The sequence below is a fragment of the Struthio camelus genome, chromosome 2 (assembly GCF_040807025.1).
Source record: "Struthio camelus isolate bStrCam1 chromosome 2, bStrCam1.hap1, whole genome shotgun sequence".
In the NCBI taxonomy this organism is placed as follows: domain Eukaryota; kingdom Metazoa; phylum Chordata; class Aves; order Struthioniformes; family Struthionidae; genus Struthio; species Struthio camelus.
Window position 1 is genome coordinate 147,737,130 of NC_090943.1, and position 17,684 is coordinate 147,754,813.

At 41.3% G+C, this 17,684-nt stretch overlaps 1 protein-coding gene across 1 annotated transcript in view; it reads right to left on the reverse strand.

Annotated features, from left to right (window-relative positions):
• The window catches only part of MTDH (metadherin), a 34,950-nt gene extending 17,944 nt beyond the window's left edge, over positions 1 to 17,006 (reverse strand). The window contains exons 1-5 of the mRNA XM_068932973.1: positions 16,396 to 17,006; positions 10,046 to 10,150; positions 5,399 to 5,480; positions 4,772 to 4,951; positions 3,109 to 3,177 (exon numbers count right to left, since the gene is read on the reverse strand). Coding sequence (XP_068789074.1) covers positions 3,109 to 3,177; positions 4,772 to 4,951; positions 5,399 to 5,480; positions 10,046 to 10,150; positions 16,396 to 16,812 — 853 coding nt within the window. The 5' untranslated portion in view covers positions 16,813 to 17,006. The remainder of the gene's footprint in view (positions 1 to 3,108; positions 3,178 to 4,771; positions 4,952 to 5,398; positions 5,481 to 10,045; positions 10,151 to 16,395) is intronic.
• Between the last annotated feature and the right edge of the window lie 678 nt (positions 17,007 to 17,684).

Consider the following 17,684-nt stretch of genomic DNA (forward strand, 5'->3'; position numbering starts at 1 on the left):
GTTCTCAAATAAATTCACAGCTCAGGCAACATGAACCTGCTGCATCCAAGATAGCCTCACTGGCAGGGAAATGATTAGGTGTGGTATGCCTAGATGATCTGAGTAGACAAACCCTATTTCCAAACTCAGACACCCATAAAGTCAACATTTCTACACCTAAAAGCACTATCCTTTCTCTACACAACTTCAGCACGTACATTGTTTGTGTCACTCAGTGTCCTCTATGGATACTATGATGCCTTAGGTGAAGGCAACAACAAAAATTGCAAACACACAGAAACCAAGCTGTACACATTGGTGAAAAAATTCTTTGTGACCTTTCAAGAAGACAGCCAAAGTCCTGAAGCAACAGCTTGACTATTCCGTATATCATACTAGTCTCTCATCACTAACATTTACCTCCTCTATAACCAGTGACATTTCACAAGATCACAGGAAACTTAAGGTTGGAAGGAACCTGTAGAAGTCACCTAGTCCCATAACCTGTTCAAAACAGGGCTAACTTCAAAATTATACCACATTACTCAAGTTTTGGAAATCACTAAGGCTGGAGAGTTTACAGTATCTCTGGATAATACGATGAGGAGTTCTCTTCCTCACAGTCAATCAGAATTTCCCTTGCTCAATTTGAGCATTGCCTCCTGTCCTCTCGTTACGCATCTGAGAAGAGTATGGCTCCTTCCTTCTGGGCTACAGTTCAAAAAGTTTGCATGTGGAGCAAATCTCTTGAAAACTACCAGAAAGTGATTGACTTTCTGGATCTGGATGCTCTTAACCCGAGTTAACTGTTGACTTGCTTAATTACACAGACTATTTTAGGTTAAAACACCACCACTAATGTTGGCTCAACATATAGCTATGAATAAGAAAGAACTATCCTGATTTCATTCTGACAAACTAATTCACTTTAAACACTACTGGATCAGTATCTCACATCAAAAAATTGCTAATATTCAACACTCACAGTTGAAAAGCAGCCAAACATTTTAACAATTTTGTGTATGACAAAGATCCTTCTTAAAACGAATATACCTACAGTATGCCTCTCAATTCAGTTGACATGCTCAATATGTCAAGAACTGAATAACCCATGTGCACACAACTTGTAGCAAGCACAGACTTCATTATAACCAAGACTGATATTTTTGGAACTCTTTGCAGTTATTTACATTAAGGTTTTCTTAGGAAAAACAAATAACATTTCTGGAGAAAGGACGACTTTCCCTTGGTCGAGGAGCATCGAGTTAGAGACCTTTTGTCCAAACTTGACATCCACAAATCCATGGGCCCCGATAGGATGCATCCACGAGTGCTGAGGGAGCTGGCAGACGTCATTGCTAGGCCACTCTCCATCATCCCTGAAAGGTCATGGCACTCAGGAGAGATGCCTGAGGACTGGAAAAAAACAAATGTCGCTCCAGTCTTCAAAAAGGGCAAGAAGGAAGACCCAGGGAACTACAGACCTGCCAGCCTCACCTCCATCCCTGGAAAGGGGATGGAACAGCTCATCCTGGAGGTCATCACTGAGCATGTGGAGGACAAGAAGGTGATCAGGAGTAGTCAGCATGGATCTGAATGGCTTCTCTGATGGGATGACTGGCTGGGTAGATGAGGGGAGAGCAGTGGATATTGTCTACCTGGACTTCAGCAAGGTTTTCAACACTGTTTCCCATAACATCCTCATAGGCAAGCTCAGAAGTCACATGAGTGGACGGTGAGGTGGACTGAGAACTGGCTGAATGGCAGAACGCCAAGGGTTGGGATCAGCAGTGCAAAATCAAGTTGGAGGCCTGTATCTAGTGGGTCAATACTGGGCCCAGTATCGTTCAATGTACTTATCAACGACCTGGAGGAAGGGACAGAGTGCACCCTCAGCAAGTTCACTGATGATGCTAAACTGGGAGGAGTGGCTGATCCACCAGAAGGCTGTGCTGCCATTCAGGGAGACCTCAACGGGCTGGAGAGCTGGGCAGAGAGGAACCTCCTGAAGTCCAACAAAGGCAAGCGCAGGGTCCTGCCCCTGGGGAAGAATAACCTCATGCCCCAGTACAGGCTGGGGGTTGACCTGCTGGAAAGCAGCTCTGCAAAGAAGGACCTGGGAGACCTGACGGACAAGTTGACCGTGAGCCATCAAATATGCCCTCATGGCCAAGAAGGCCACATGGTATCCTGGGGTGCATGAGGCAGAGTGTTGCCAGCAGGTCGAGGGAGGTGATCCTGCTCCTCTACTCAGCTCTGGGGAGGCCTCACCCGGAGTACTGTGTCCAGTTCTGGGCTCCCCACTACAAGAGAGACATGGAGCTCCTGGAGTGAGTCCAGTGAAGGGCTACGAAGATGATGAAGGGACCGGAGCAACTCTCCTATGAAGACAGGCTGAGAGAGCTGGGCCTGTTGAGCCAGGAGAAGAGAAGACTGAGGGGAGGATCTGATCAATATATATAAGTATCTGAAGGGAAAGCGTCAAGAGGATGGGGTCCGACTCTTCTCCGTGGTGCCCAGTGATAGGATGAGAGGCAACGGGCTAAAAATGAAACACAGGCAGTTCCATCTGAACATGAGGAAAAACTTTCCTGTGAGGGTGACAGAGCACTGGACCAGGTTGCCCAGAGAGGCTGCGGAGTCTCCTTCGCTGGAGATATTCCAAAGCCATGTGGACACACTCCTGGGTAACGTGCTCTAGGTGACCTTGCTTGAGCAGGGAGGTTGGACTAGATGTTCTCTAGAGGTCCCTTCCAACCTCAACCATTCTGTGATAAAAAGTGAGCAAGTTCATAAGGTTAGCCTGAGGATTCTTAACTGGAGCTTGAGAATAAGCTTCACTGTTGTATAAGTAACAATTTGTTTAACAGGTAATCTGGCTGAAAATTCTGGATACCAAATCATTCTTTTCTGTATTTTATACATATCTGTACACGTAACAGAAACTTTTTGAACTTGTTAAGAAGCAATTGCAATTTAGAAGTATAACATTTGCATAGCCAGAAGAGCCAGCTGCATAATAAAGTTCCAGATCAGTAACTGTACAACATCCTGCGCTGACCATTTGTGTTTTCACTTCTGTATGACACTTCTAGTTAATTAGGATGTCTAGTAACAAACAGCTTTTACCTTGTGGAATTGCTGACTCTCCCTTTGCAGTTTTAGAGCTGCTAACTTGAACATTCAGAAGTGCGTCACCTGGTCAAGATCAAGAGGCGGGAGAACACAAGAGTAAGTTTTTGCAAACAGTAACAGTTATAAAAACCATGTAAAAGAGTATTTGTTACTGACACATTAAGGAGAAAAAAAAAAAGGGGGGGGGAAAAAAAGCAATACCTTTAAGTAAATTAAGACATTCGTAGGAAACTTTAGAATAAAATTAAACATTCTAATTTTATTATTTGTGTTTATTTTATAGACAGACTGAATTCAAAGCTGATTTAGGGCCTATTAATATAGTAAATGTGGATTTCAAAGATTTCTAGCTAGTTTCCCAGAACTGGCAAGCAGAAACCCAAAACAGATGTTATTTTCTGAAAGACTTAGACTTGTCCTTTCCTTGAAATATACAGCTATTTCTAACTTTCACCTTACCATGAAAACCCTAGATACAGCTGAACTCTTTTCAAATTAATCTGGTACTGGATGATCTATAGGAGTGCATGATGTGTTATGGACTCTTGTCTAGAGAGGTTACAGAAATCCTGGATAGCCACAGAATATATAAACAGCTGCAGTCATGCATTTCTTGAAGCTGTTCATAAGTAAAAAGGCAGAGAACAAAAAATGACTGAATTTAGTCCTCAAGGACAAGAACCACACAGTCACTAAAGATGCCAAGTGCCAGTAAAAAAACACCAGTGAGCTACAGCATTCAACTTTCAATATATCGTTACAAGGTAGAAGACAGCAGTTAGGCTCCGTCTTTTTGCCACTTTGCTAGAACAAAGTTTCTTCTACTTAAAGCACCAAGGGGTATCAATAGGTTAAAGTTACATGAAAAATCTAAACTGTTTGGCTGTGTCTTTAGATTCTTTTAGCTTCTTAAACTATTTCTCAATTGCAGCCAAATAGGAGTTGCTGTACCTACACATGGTTTAAACCAACCCAACCAATGACTATTCTGAAACAGTAGCAGCCATAAAAACTCAAGTTTGCAACTCCTTAGTTGCTCCTTAGCTATAATAATTGGTTACTAAATCTGTCAGATGTGCCTGACTATTATGAACAAGTTTAGCACAGGTGCTGATAAATCAGATGCTGAGGCATCTAAATGCATCAAAAATGTATGTGTTAAAGCGGTTAAACCAATGAATGACGTGAAAAAACAGAGAACTCATGCATAACCTTCCTGCAAGCAAGCTCTCAGAAAACAGAGTTAAGGAGCTGGTGCTGCCTGCAGCAGTGCTGAGGGTGCCTTTGAAGTCTCCAGAAACATAAAAGGCAGAATCAGGAGAAGCACAAATGAAGGAGTAGGGGCATATGCCTGTGCAACCCTAGCTACCAATATATCGTGTCTCAATTCAGAGAGCACTAGTGTGAAGGCCAGTGCTTCAACCACTTATTCCAGAGTGTTCTCTTTGGAGCTTTCCCTGAAAGCTTAGCTAAAAAAGAAAATGGGGAAGAAAAAAAAAAGTTTTGCATGATTCAAAGTATCTTTAAATGACTTGAAATAATTTCTCAAGAGTACACCTTCCCTATATATCTAGAGTATATCCAAACAAAGTCACTACTTGATACATTGAAAAGACATTATCTTTCTAGTATTCTTCCACACCTCTCTCTACCATACCTTTATTTTTTCTGAGACCGACTGGAAGCGATGGTGTAGGCATCAGCTGTTCAATGGATACAGTAACTGCATTTTCCACTCCTTGGAGATTCAATTCTCCTGAGCCAGTGTCAGTCAATACCTTGTCTCTCTTACGTTGCTGTCGCTTTTCTCTGTTACTGATTTTAGTTTCCCAGGTTCCTAAAATATCCCCACAAATAAGTTAGAGAGTAGAAAGGGAAGAGTTTATTTCGGACCAAACTGAAGTCTGAATCCATGTTCAACTTATTTAAAAATTACAGACCTGGCAGTCTCAACTTCAACAGTAGTATGAAAACACGAGCAATTCATTGAAGATTAAGTTTTTAGGGATGCAATGCAACAGTACTTGGCTTCACTGAGCAAAACATGAACAACATGAGGGCCCTATTATTCATGACTTATCTCACGTTTTGTAGGTTTAACTGTAAGAGAATAGTTGAAGTGGTATATTTTGTTTCAAAAGTCAGATTTCCAGGTATAACATGCAACTGTGGAGTTAAGATAAAATGAGTTTCCCATTATGAAACATACAGACAAACAACTTTTAAATAGCATTTATTTAAGCCAAAATATGTCTGATTGCATTTTTGTGTGTGTGTTCAGTACCTTCATCAACTTCCTTTCCATCTAGACGTGACATATCCTGAACCGTTTTAGCATCTCCCTTTGACTTCTTTTTTTTCTTTGACTAGAACAAAAATAAAACATTATCTTAATAATTACTTATCGATCACTTACACTGATGTAGAATTTCCAAAAAATAGAAGGAAATTTAAAATAGAAATCCCTGAATAATCCTCTGTACAGATAGTCCCTTTAAAATGAAAGGAATATTAGACAACACGGATTCGTAAATATAAATTAGGACTTCTGAAGTAACATGGAAGAATTACACAGTATGCAAATGGCAGGTGAGGGAAATGAGTACTTATGCTACAGAGCATGGAGGAAGCTATACGGATGGCAACCACAATCAGAGGAATATGAACTGATTCACAGACAGACTCCGCTCAGGCAAAATCTGTTTTGTACAGAGGGAAGTTATACACCGAGAAACAAAGAATGTCAGTGACAGCTTAAAAAAGCAAAAAGAAAAGAAATGCGAAGAGGACTCCAGCATGAAAAATTACTTTGAAACAGGAACAGTCATGAGAATTTACAGTGTAAATTCAGTTTTTTCAGCTTATCCCCAGCTACTGCAACTTGGCTATTCAAGCAGAGATAAACGAATAGGAAGAGATTAATTTACTTCTGCAAGTTGTTTTGGTGCAACAGGTAGTAATATACCTTGTTAAAAAGATGAGGTTCAGAAGATGATGTATAAAAAGTGATCCAAGGAATTGAGATGACTTATATCACAGAATGCCTTGCGGTTTAACCTTCTGATAAGCTAATGTGATGGCAAATTGACTTGATTACCTTCTTAGAAAGAAAATACAGTACTAAAAAACTTAAATCCAGAAAAGAAAGGTGTAAGAATTACCAGACAGAACTGAATGAGAAAAACAGAAGTTTTTAATGAAAGATGGTGATCTACTCAAACGCATTAAGGGGAAGCACTGTATCTTACTATCTCTGTGACAACACTGGATTCCCTTTGGAATACATGCTAATACCAGAGTAAGACTGGTAACAATGGGATGGTTAATAGCCAGCTTTTTACAGGAGTTCAGACTCTATGATTTGCTGGCCTTAGATGTCCAAGAAGAGTATGACATGCTCTAAGATTTAGAATTGGTAACAGCTGAACTGCCACCACAGCTGCAGCAGAAATCCTGTGGGTACCATGGTGGTATGTAGTCTACATGCTTTTGAGTTAGCATAACCAAAACGTATCATACCGCTTCAACACAGGAACTGAAAGAGGTACAGTTTTGTTAGTGCAGCACCAGAACTAAAAAAAGAAAAAAGATTTCACTGTTTAGATGTAGTGCTGCACCAACACACCTGCAGCACTTACAGAACTTACTGGAACAGATTTAGCTCATGGCTCACTGAACTAAGGCTATCACACAACACGGACAGACCCAAACTGACATAGCTCACGTATTTGCTCAGTAAGCTACCTTTACCCAAATACTGACTATGTAACTTCCAAAATGCCCTCAAAAGGCAGCAGCTGGTTTCAAAATCAACCTGAACAGAGTTGGTTTTAAGCATATGAATAAGCACACCAATTTGTAAGACTATCTTCTTAATACAAAATTAAAAAGGACAATAGGTAACATTAAGAAGTTATGATTTGCTTCTTGCAGCAAACCATTACTTAATTAGAGCTTAGTGAATTTGTACCTAGGCCTTCTATTCTCTGCTATATTCATGATGGAAGTTGAGGTCTCAGAATCTTCTGACCATAAAACCGTAACTACTCAAATTTCCTTCTTTGATGTCAAGAGAACTTCAGCAATTACTTTGGACGTCTGTCAGAGAACTCTCAGATGACTGCTCCTCCAAGCTGTAACTCTACGGTTTCTTATATAACTAACTTCTTCAAAAGTACTGATGTCAAATTGGACACTTTTCATTAAAGCAACATAAAGTTTGATAGTTTTGAAAATAATTTTCTTAATAACAAGCACTGTTTTTAAAAAAGATCAGGAATTCAAGTATTTGTTTTCCTAACATGAGTTACTGGAACTTGGTACTTTTAATTTATTCATCACCTGCCAGCCCAACTTACCCCTGCAACGCTTCCCTGGCTATCTCCATAACACAACTGACTGAAGAAACAAAGACCTTTGTTTGTAAGGTGACTAAGTAAACTAGCCCATCACTTTGCAACAGAGCCATTCATTCAAAGCAATCACCTTCTGCAGCATAGAAAGATGCCAGCATTGGCTCTGCTACCAGCCAAAACACACATGAGGAATCATCAGCCCGGCCAGAATTTTAAACTCTATCAGATGCACTGGCCTCCATGCAGGAACAAACAATATAAAAATAAGCCTTTCTCCCTCATCTCTAATAGTCTGCTTATTTCTAGTATTCAAGATAATGCAGTTTTGTGTAGCTGCAAACAGAATTTGCAATGAAGTTTTAAGATCTTGCAATTGCAGCCAGAGAATCACTTCTGAAAAACAGTTCAATATATAAAAAAAACAAAGAAAAATAAACAAAAAACCCCCAAAGCACACCCTGCACTATTCAAGGTACAAAAATGCAAAACGGAAAGAGCCCATTCAAAATGCCAAGAGACATGATGAGACCATATACCATACGAACAGCCACAATCCTGACATTTCCCAAACCTTTTTCCCTTCCAAGTAGATCCATAGGATACATCTTAGAATAAATAAATGTCCTGAAAAACACACGACACTTACAACCCCGAAGCAGCAAGGCAATGCAGAAACACAAAGCGCGCGCTACGTTCATTGAAAATGTATGTTTAAGTGAAAAAAATCATACCTTTCAGATCATAGCTATTTCATATATACACACACACACACCCCTCTCTATACACACACACACTACCTAAATCCCACCCATCCACTTATGTTCTTTGTGTTGCTTGGGAGCAAACACCTACACAGGACCCCTTAGAACCTTAGGAGGCTCAAAATGTTACAAATGCAATGGATGCTATAAGTGGCTTAATCAAATAATTAAAGCCTATAAAGTTACCTGCATAAAGCTTAAAGAAAGTCCTTGGGGTTGTTCTTAATTGAAGCAAACATGCTCTGTCCATGCTTCCCCAAAGTGATGTGAACATATAATCTGTTGAATGAGCATCCATACCCATGCAGTGGTATTGATTTCCTGGAGCTGCAGCTTCAATTTAGCATTTCAAAATTCATATTACCACGTTTGCAATCTTAAGCTAAGGCTAGAGTTTAGCATTTTAACATCTTAGCTACTTGGAAATCTGCTTAAGATACAGTGAAAGCTGAGAAGAAAAAAAATTATACACTATACTCCTTCAGGATCACATTTGACTTTGTGCTTTGTCAAGGACAGAATAAATCTGATATGTATTTCATGGAGAATAGAAAGAAGTGGGCAGCATTAAAGTTTAAGGCAAAGCCATTTCACAGAGAAGTCTTTATTTGCCAATTTAAGCCTCTAAAAACTCCTATAACCCTACAGCCAACTAACAGGATAAAGTCTGTTAGCCAACATACTAACTTGCAAAAATAACTAAAGTTTACTCAAGTAAGTTAATGGAAGTTCAAGTGAATTACAAAAACAACAAGCCATTGGTGTTTCACTGTATAAGCAGAATTGCTTCTCTTTCCAACACTCCTCAGCTTACTTATGGCAAATGAACTTTGTGACAAGAATAAATCAGTTCTACTAATTAACCCTCAAATATACCAAATGGTTTTAATTAAGTTCCTTCATCTGTCAAAAGGAAAAAAAAAAATCTGCATATTCAAAGGCTCTTGACAGGAAAACTTTTTTATCATGGCTAATAAGAAGAAAACAATGCAGCAATCTTTACCAGAACATAACTGGCAGCCCAGTCTTCATTATAGCACAGACCAGGACATTATTGTCTATTTTCATAAATCCATGCCAGTAGGAAAATTTTATGCATAATGTTAGCAAAATAGTCAAGACAAAAATCAGTGTTGGTCACAAACCCATCATAGATATATCTATGTTGACTAGAAGTGACAGCATTTACGATAAGGCTGAAAGAAGTCAGTCCTCACAGTGTAAAAATATCACATTGCCATCAATATGGTTAAATTTTAGATAAAGCTACAGACTCAGTCTTAAAGATTTTTAAAGGTAGCTGTTTAATTTGCATAACAAAAAGCTGACGCAAGACTTCAAAGCCCCTGTTTGTCACCAGAAATTAAGAACTCACTAATGGCTAGATCCGACAAAAGAAATGGGCAAGAACATGGCCTTATTCTTTGAATAGCGGTCCCTCAGCTGTTGTATCATTTACAAGCCCCTTAACAATACTATTATTATGTTGCATCTCCACAGAAGTCAGCAAAGATGAAACACAAACTTACTTTCTGTAGACTTAATGTTTTCACACAGTGAACAGATTTCTGCCTTTAGCAGTGTTTTTTGTTTTGCTTCATGCACATGTTCCATGATAACGCATGAACTCAGAGTTTTGAAAAAATACTACTTGAGCTCTTTCAAGCACCAAATTAGGTTAGTACTCTTCAAAGACAGACAGATGTCTCCTCATGGATGTAAGAAAAAGGATTTCAAATCACAGGTAGGGTTTCCAGATACTGAAATAATACACATTCAACTTTGAAATATTGCCATTTCAAATCCAAAACTGACCTTCTCATTCTTCTTTTCTGCATCCAAAGGCTGCTTTATATTTTCTCTACGAGTAGTCTGTGTTATTTCATCCTCAGATGCATCAAGGAAAGACCGTCCATTAGGCTGTATAAACAATACACGTGAATAATAAAAGACATGCAGAAAGCATATGAAGCAAAGTTCAAATTACATGATTACTGAAACGTAACTATTCATTGACGGAAAAATGCTCGCAAGATGACTAAGTAAATCAGACAAAATCTTGGACAGGCACTCAAAACACTCACTGCAATTCTCTATTAACCAAACACATGAATGAGAAAGGAAAGAAAACAGAATTCTGCTCATCCCTTACCAAGCCTATTAATCACAAGAATTACTTATCAAAACATAAATTTCTGAAAACTATCAGCTGTATGTGCCCTAAGTTAGCTAATTAAATGAACACATTTAACGCTTTGCAGGAGTTTAGCAATGGGCTGAACTTTAAAAATAATTTCTAGCTTGAAAAAGTCTCTGCACTATATTCTCCAAGTACCTGTGCATATCACTTACAGCTCACTTCCTTCACAACTTAAATTTCACAGCAGAACAGAAATTAGAAATTGAACATGAAGTATGAATAAAGGACGTCCTGCTGTTCTTTTCAGATGGACGCACTTGCATATTCTCATTATATTCATCTACTACTTTTCCCTCACTTAAAAATAATGGGAAGAAAATTACCATGTGTTTCTGTGATAAAGTTAAAACTCTAGACAGTCATTAAATTATTCTTTAGCCTCACCTTTGATAGCAAAGGTGTATGCCTTGGCTTATATAACACCTATAAAGTACAAAACTGTAATTACAGTCTTTTAAAGTTATGTTTAATGCCAACTTCAGTCTTAGCTTTTTGTTATTGTGCTTAACTTCAGAACAGATGAAAATACGCTAAATGTTATACTACTGTTAGACGTTAATCTCACTGTGTCAAAAGCAATTGTCAAAGGCAGTAATTGATACTGGATGCAAACAAGTTTCTGGTTAAACCATATTCATAATGATTCAAATATTTAATATTCAGTCTTTAATTCAGGAAGTTAAACAAAGAACTAGTCCACTTTAACTGCTTTAATGTCTGGGACAAATGCACTTTTCTAGGCAAAGAAGATTTTTCATGCTTAAATAAAATTTAAGCTAATACATGTCTTACTTTCAGTTGTTTTGTTTATTAAAAAAATCACTACCTTAATCACTACCCACACCAATTTGATTGGTTTAAAATAAAACAAAGGTCATATTACAACTTAGTGACAGCTACTCCTTTAAAGATTAGATCTGAATCTCAGTTTAACTGGCACAGGGTATTAAGCCCCGCCATGGTATATTATGCTTACAAAGCACCCTTGACATGATTTCACCAGTGCAGAACATAGTATTGCTTAGCGTAAGCACGCCAACTTACTTTGTAACTATTAACAGAAAGTGAAAGATCAAATCACCTAACCCCTCTTGTGCAATTCACATACAGTTTTAAACTACATATTTTACTTCTAAGATACACTACAATTCTCTTGGTATTTTGAGAATGGAGTATATTTTACAGACCTGCATCTCAAAACTCCATATAAATTTCTTCTCTTCAGTAGTAGATTCTACAAAGATATCAAAGATCTAATGTACAATCTTCAAAATTACTTGTTTCCAGAAACATTTCCTGAACCTTTCTATTTTCTCCAGAATCCACATGACTGTATTATTTGTGGGTGATATCTTCTAATTCATTTCAGTACCCATGATACTTAACATTTCGAGCTGGAGATATAATCAAACATTATTTCTAAATTATTTAGCAGGATATTTAGAAAAAACGATTTGATGCATGCGTCTTTTTCGGACGTGGGCCAAAAATGTTTGTAACCAATTGTTTTCTTTAATTCTGTATCCTGCTTTGCTTCATTGGCATTACATATATAGAGTTTGGTTGTTCTGAGGTGATCCTGAACTACTGTACAAACTAGGAATATCATAAAGTTTAAAAATCAATTTCTTTACCCCCCTCAGAAGTCTTGTTCTAGACTAATTCATGTCCATTAAGAACCCTCAGGAAAGATTCATCCACGTGACTGCTTAAATCACTGTCTAATCATCTGATCGTGCTGACAATGACCATTAAACACAATTTTAAAAATTAGTACTTTCATATATTTTTCCTGAATATTTGTAATATATTCCTTTCCAGTAGAAGGTTTCCACATTTAATTTCTGCCCATAGATGAGTCATAAAATTTTAAGCAAAATTCCTGTGACCATTTTTGCATATACCAAAGATGGTAACAGACACAGGAAAGCCGGGGGGGGGGGGGGGGGGGAAGCTCTTCTACAATTTTTTTTTTTGTTTGTTTTTTTAAAGACAACTACAATCAAAAAAGACTGAAGTTAGGACTTCACAGCAATATATTAATGTTCTGCCAACAAATTCCACAATTTTGTTATTATATTCCATCTTTTTTCCCAATCCTTAAAGCTCTAGTGAAGATGGGATGTGGAAGAAATAACTCCGCTAATAATAATACTCATTTCTGAGCATTTCCAACCTGTCTGCTGACTTTCAAGGTCTATTTAAATAGTGTTTTTTCCACTGTCATTGATTTTGGAGGGCTTTAAGAAAATCTAGAAGTAGAATAAAGGTTTTGCTGGGACTAAATGATAAACATTTTTCTTTAACTAAGGTAGAGTGCTGTGGATATTTCAGTTTCACAGCATTCTCCAAGAAGTAGTAATGAAATATCATCCTAGTCTTGAAAGGCTAGACTAGCCAAAGCTCTTAGCTACACATTACAAAGACGGATATACTCGGAATGTTTTGGGCCAATGAAAGAATCTGTTTATTACTACTACTACGTTCTGTAAGATTTTATTGAGTAAAAAATTAGGTACATTTCTTTTTGAGCGCTGGACAAACCTACATCCTACTTCTCTAGCAATTTGACACTTAACATATACACAGGTACTTATGAAAATAGTTAAAAAGTTTGAAACAGTCTTTATATAGTCCATTAAGTGCAATAAAATGTAGTCTGGAAAAAAAAAACACATTCAAGCAGGTGAAGTAGGAAGGTTTACCAAATGAATGCCTTTACTGTTAAGGTATACTTCAAATAATATGAAGTACATTGTCAGTTTGGCAGTTTCTGCATCTACAAATACATGGTATGAATGACTTTCTAAAAGTGGAGGAGAGAAGAGAAAATGGTTACTCTTAAGTTTCTATAGTGCTTTGCAGATTGTTCAAAAGTCTGGCAAGAATAAACTTTCACAGAAAAAGGTGAAACTAAAAAGTAGCAGAGGCAAGCAAGCAAATTGATTCCTTTCCCTTATGAATAAAATCAAAAATGTTGCTTGGGAGGAGTGGGCGGGGTAGGGTGGGGGGAGAGGGCGCGAATCTTAACAGGGGCCAAAGGACTCTCAGATAGCACAGGAGACAAAAAGCTCTTACTTTGCTAGGGTCTAAGAAAAGAGAGAAAGTAGTCTGAAGTGCAGGTATTATACAAGCTAAGTACACAGGTACCTAAACAGAGATACTAAAGAGAGACCAAAAAGATACTATAGAGAGACCAAAAGTAAGGATCCCACGATACTACCTTGCTCCAAGCAGATGGAAAAAAACAGAACTGGCTCTGTAAACTACTGCGTTTACGAACACTGAACTATCTCAGCTTCATTTTACCTCCATCTGCCTATAGGAAGTAAATAAACAGAGCCTGATAGTTGCCAACATATCTAGTTAACATACGGCTACTCAACTAAACTTATTTTATTAAGACTATCAGGTAGGCTGTACACTGAATAAAGCAACTGAATAAAGCCAACTGCAAGAAACAAATCAATAGGCTTCCTCAGAAAGGGTATGGTCAAGAATACTTTTGATCCTCACTGATCAGTTATGCACCACCTGTCATATAATGAGCTCAGTAATTCTATATTAAAATAACCATACAGCTTTTAATTAGACACCTGTAGCATGCATTTTAATCCATACAGACCAGTTGTTTTAAGCTTTCCGAAATGCCCACAATGGAAATATAGACCCTAGCATAGCAAGCACTGTAGTAAATCTACTGTTAATAGGCTTACTCTTTCCCCTTCATAGTCCTCATTATTAGCATCAGAGAACGTACAAGATATACGATGAAAACCACTACACAACCTACAGCAAGAGTTTGCGTTGCGTCTTTCCATTTTCAATGCTATTTTGAATGTTTTTCAGCTGAAACAGTCAGAGAACGTTTGACATGCTAATAGAGGTCTCAATGCAAGTTAGCTGGATTATGAACATGAGGCAAGCCCACTTAACTTTACTGCCGATATACATTTATTTGCTCTATAGTTATTGATTTAGTTTGTACACTTTCTTTTTAGAAAATACTTCTTTTTTTTAATTCTGCATGGGCATAACGAATACACAGTACTATGAAAATAACTTAAAAACCCCTCAGAACGCCAAATGACAGCTTGACAGTTGAAAAACTGTTTTACTCAGCTTTGAGTATAAAAATACTTGCTTTTACATGGCCTTAACTTTCCTTATTCTGTGTCCAAGTAAATCAAGCTTCAAACAGTACAAATATTTAAATTCACCAAATACAATGTCAGTTAGTTAAATATGTTTACATACAATTAATATAAAGTTTCCTTTATAAAGCCCTGTACTTTAGATCACTGTCAAACTAGCAGTGCCTCTTCATTCTATCTTCTGCTGAAACAATTTATCATGTCTTCAGTGATGACTTGCAAGAGTTTATGCTGTTTTTACAGTGGAGTTAAAAAAAAAAAACAAAGAAACTCTAAATTATTTCTGAGATTACGCTTTAAGACAAAGACCAACAGATCTGCTGTATTTTACAGGATCTGCCTTTCAAGATGGCAAAAAATACTGCATCTTCATGTCTTCTTTAAAATGGAGACCTATCTACACTTGAAAAATTCTGAATCACAATGCTTCCTCTTCTTGGTGCTCAACTTTCAGTCTCTTGCAACTTGCAGAATCAACTTCAGTAGTTCACTGGTCACCAAGCACCAGTTCTGGAAGTGTGCGCAGACTTGTTTCTCCTTTTTCTAAAGGAATATTCTAGCTTCATTTTCTCATTAAAAAACTACACATACAAAAATACAAATTTATCTCAGGTCTCAGCATTAAAAAGGAATCAAACAAAGGTAGAATCCACTTTCTATCCTTTTTTTAAGGGTGGTAGATAAACAATTCAGATTTTATAGTACAAGGTACATACATGTAAAACACAGTTATAATAGCCAGGGGACATCTGCTGCACTTTCATTCCTATAATCCATTTGGACATAAATAGGATTACAAACATACCAACAAAAGAAAAGCTATACAAACAATCCCTTCCAGTCCCAAAACTCTGATAAGTGGAAGCTTTAAAGGGGCCAATCAATAATTTCTGTATTCTATTAACTCCCTGGTAAGTACAAACATATCAGCAAGCACATAGGGCTTCCACACCATATACTGAGGATTTAAAAAAAAAAAAAAAAAGACAGGAATGATCGGTTTTTAAGGGGATGCTAAGACACAGTTTTCCTCATTAAAGATCATTCTTATTGTAACTACTAAATCAGACAAATTCCTACCGAGGCCCACTCGCCAAAGACTGTTTGTTACACAGTCTGCTGGAAAGACTCAGCAAAAACCTTTCCTCAAGTTTATATCATCACAGCATTTATGGGTCTCACAATGCCACCTCCACTAGTCTATACCTGCCTGGACTTGAAAAACACCAATGGATAACAGAGTAAGCTTTTGATTAATAACAAAAACTGCTTTTAAATACTTCATGGTTCCATTGAAAAACTTCTAAAAAAAATTTCTCATTCCCCACATTAACCAGTAATTTCTGTGTGTCTGCCACTCTTCTAGGTTTTTAAAGCACCTGAGTAACCCAGACGACATAAACCAGCTCCACAGCAGAGAACCAGTAACCCTCCTCCCCGCAGTACGCACAGGCAAACGTCACTCAAGTAAATTTTGCACCGGTTCGGGGGGGGGGGGGGGAGGAAGGTGTCTGCTGTCTCCAGACCCTGCAGCCGGTCCTGCCCCTTTCTCATCAGTGCCTATCTAACAGGTAGGCGTTTCACCGAGCACGGGACTCCGCAAAAAAGCCCCAGGGAGAACTAGCAGCCTTGGGCCGCTCGCCCAGACGCCCTCCCCCTTTCCCGCAGGGGACTCGCTGCCGCCCTCTTCCCCATCCTGCCCCGCCAACGAGCCTTTCACCGCCCGGTCCCTCCGGCCCCCCACACCCACCCGGGGCCCGGGCCCGGGCCCCTTCCCTCCGGAGCGGCGCAGCCCTCGCAGCCCCCCTCACCCGCGCCGCTTTCTCCACCAGCTTCTTCTTGTTCCGTTTCTTCTGCTCTTCGCCTTTCAGCAGCAGCTGCCCAGTCCCCGGGCCCGCAGCCGCCTTGCTCGGGCCCCCGCCGCCTGTCAGGCCCGGGCCGGCCGCCTCCTCGCCCTTCCGCTCCGCCGCGCTCCGAGCCCGCTTCTTACGGAAGCCGCCGCCGCTGCCGCCGCAGGCCGCGGCCAGGAGCAGCCCCAGCAGCACCAGCCCCAGCGCGGCCGGGGCGGCCAAAACGAGCCAGGTCGGGAGGCCCTGCGGGTCGAGGCCCAGCTCCAGGCCCAGCTCGGTGCGCAGCAGGCCCAGGCCGCCCGACAAGACGTCCCGCACCCGGGCCGCCGCCTCCTCGGCCTGCTGGGCCGCCGCCTCCTGCCAGCTCCCCACAGCCATCGCTGCCCCCTACCCCCAAGGGGCCAGAACCGGGCGCGGCGGCGAGGGAGCGCTCAGGCCGAGCGCATCGCGGCCACGGCCAGAGCCGCGCCGGAGCCGCCGCCGCCACCGCGGGGGACGGAGTCTCTGCGGGGGCGCCGCTGGCTCGGCCCGCAGGCGCCCGGGTCTCCTCCTCTTCCTCCCCTCCCCCCGCCCCTCCGGCCCGCGCGCAACGTCACCGCCCCGCCGCTGCCGCAGCCCGCCGCCGCCTCGCGCGCGGGGCCGAGGGTGACGCCTCAAGGGCGGGCGGGCAGGCGGGCAGGCGCGGGGCGGGGCGGGGCGGGGCGGGGCGGGGCGGGGCGAGCACCGCCCCCTCCGCCCCCTCGGCGGCCGCGCGGAGCCCCGCCCTGGGGGGGGAACAGCCTGGCTCCCTCCGCGCCCGCCGGAGGGGTGGGGGGGCGGCGGCGGGGCGGAGCCGAGGGCTGCGGAGCGGGCGGGGCGGCGAGCAACCTCGACGTGGCAGCGGGAAACGCGGGGAGGGAACAGCGGGGGCGAGCGGGCGATGGTCAGGGCGGCGGCGCCCTGAGGGAGCCCCCCCCCACCCAGGGGCCGCCCCTGCGGCTGGGGCGGGAGGCCCCGCGGCCCCCAACGGCTGGGCGGGAAGGGCCGGGAGGTGGCGGCCACCGCCATGGCTCGGCGGCCGCTTTTCCGCTTTTCGTGCTGCTAGCGTGGCTGGCCCTCGCGGGCTCCTTCCGCTGTGTGAGCTGCCTCCCTCCCCTCCGCTCTGGGAGGGGACACAGCTCGGCAGAAATAAACATCGTTTGAGTGCACGTTTGAGCCTTGCTGCACAACAAAGTGCGCTTCACGGAGCAAGGCAGCGCTGATGGTGGTGC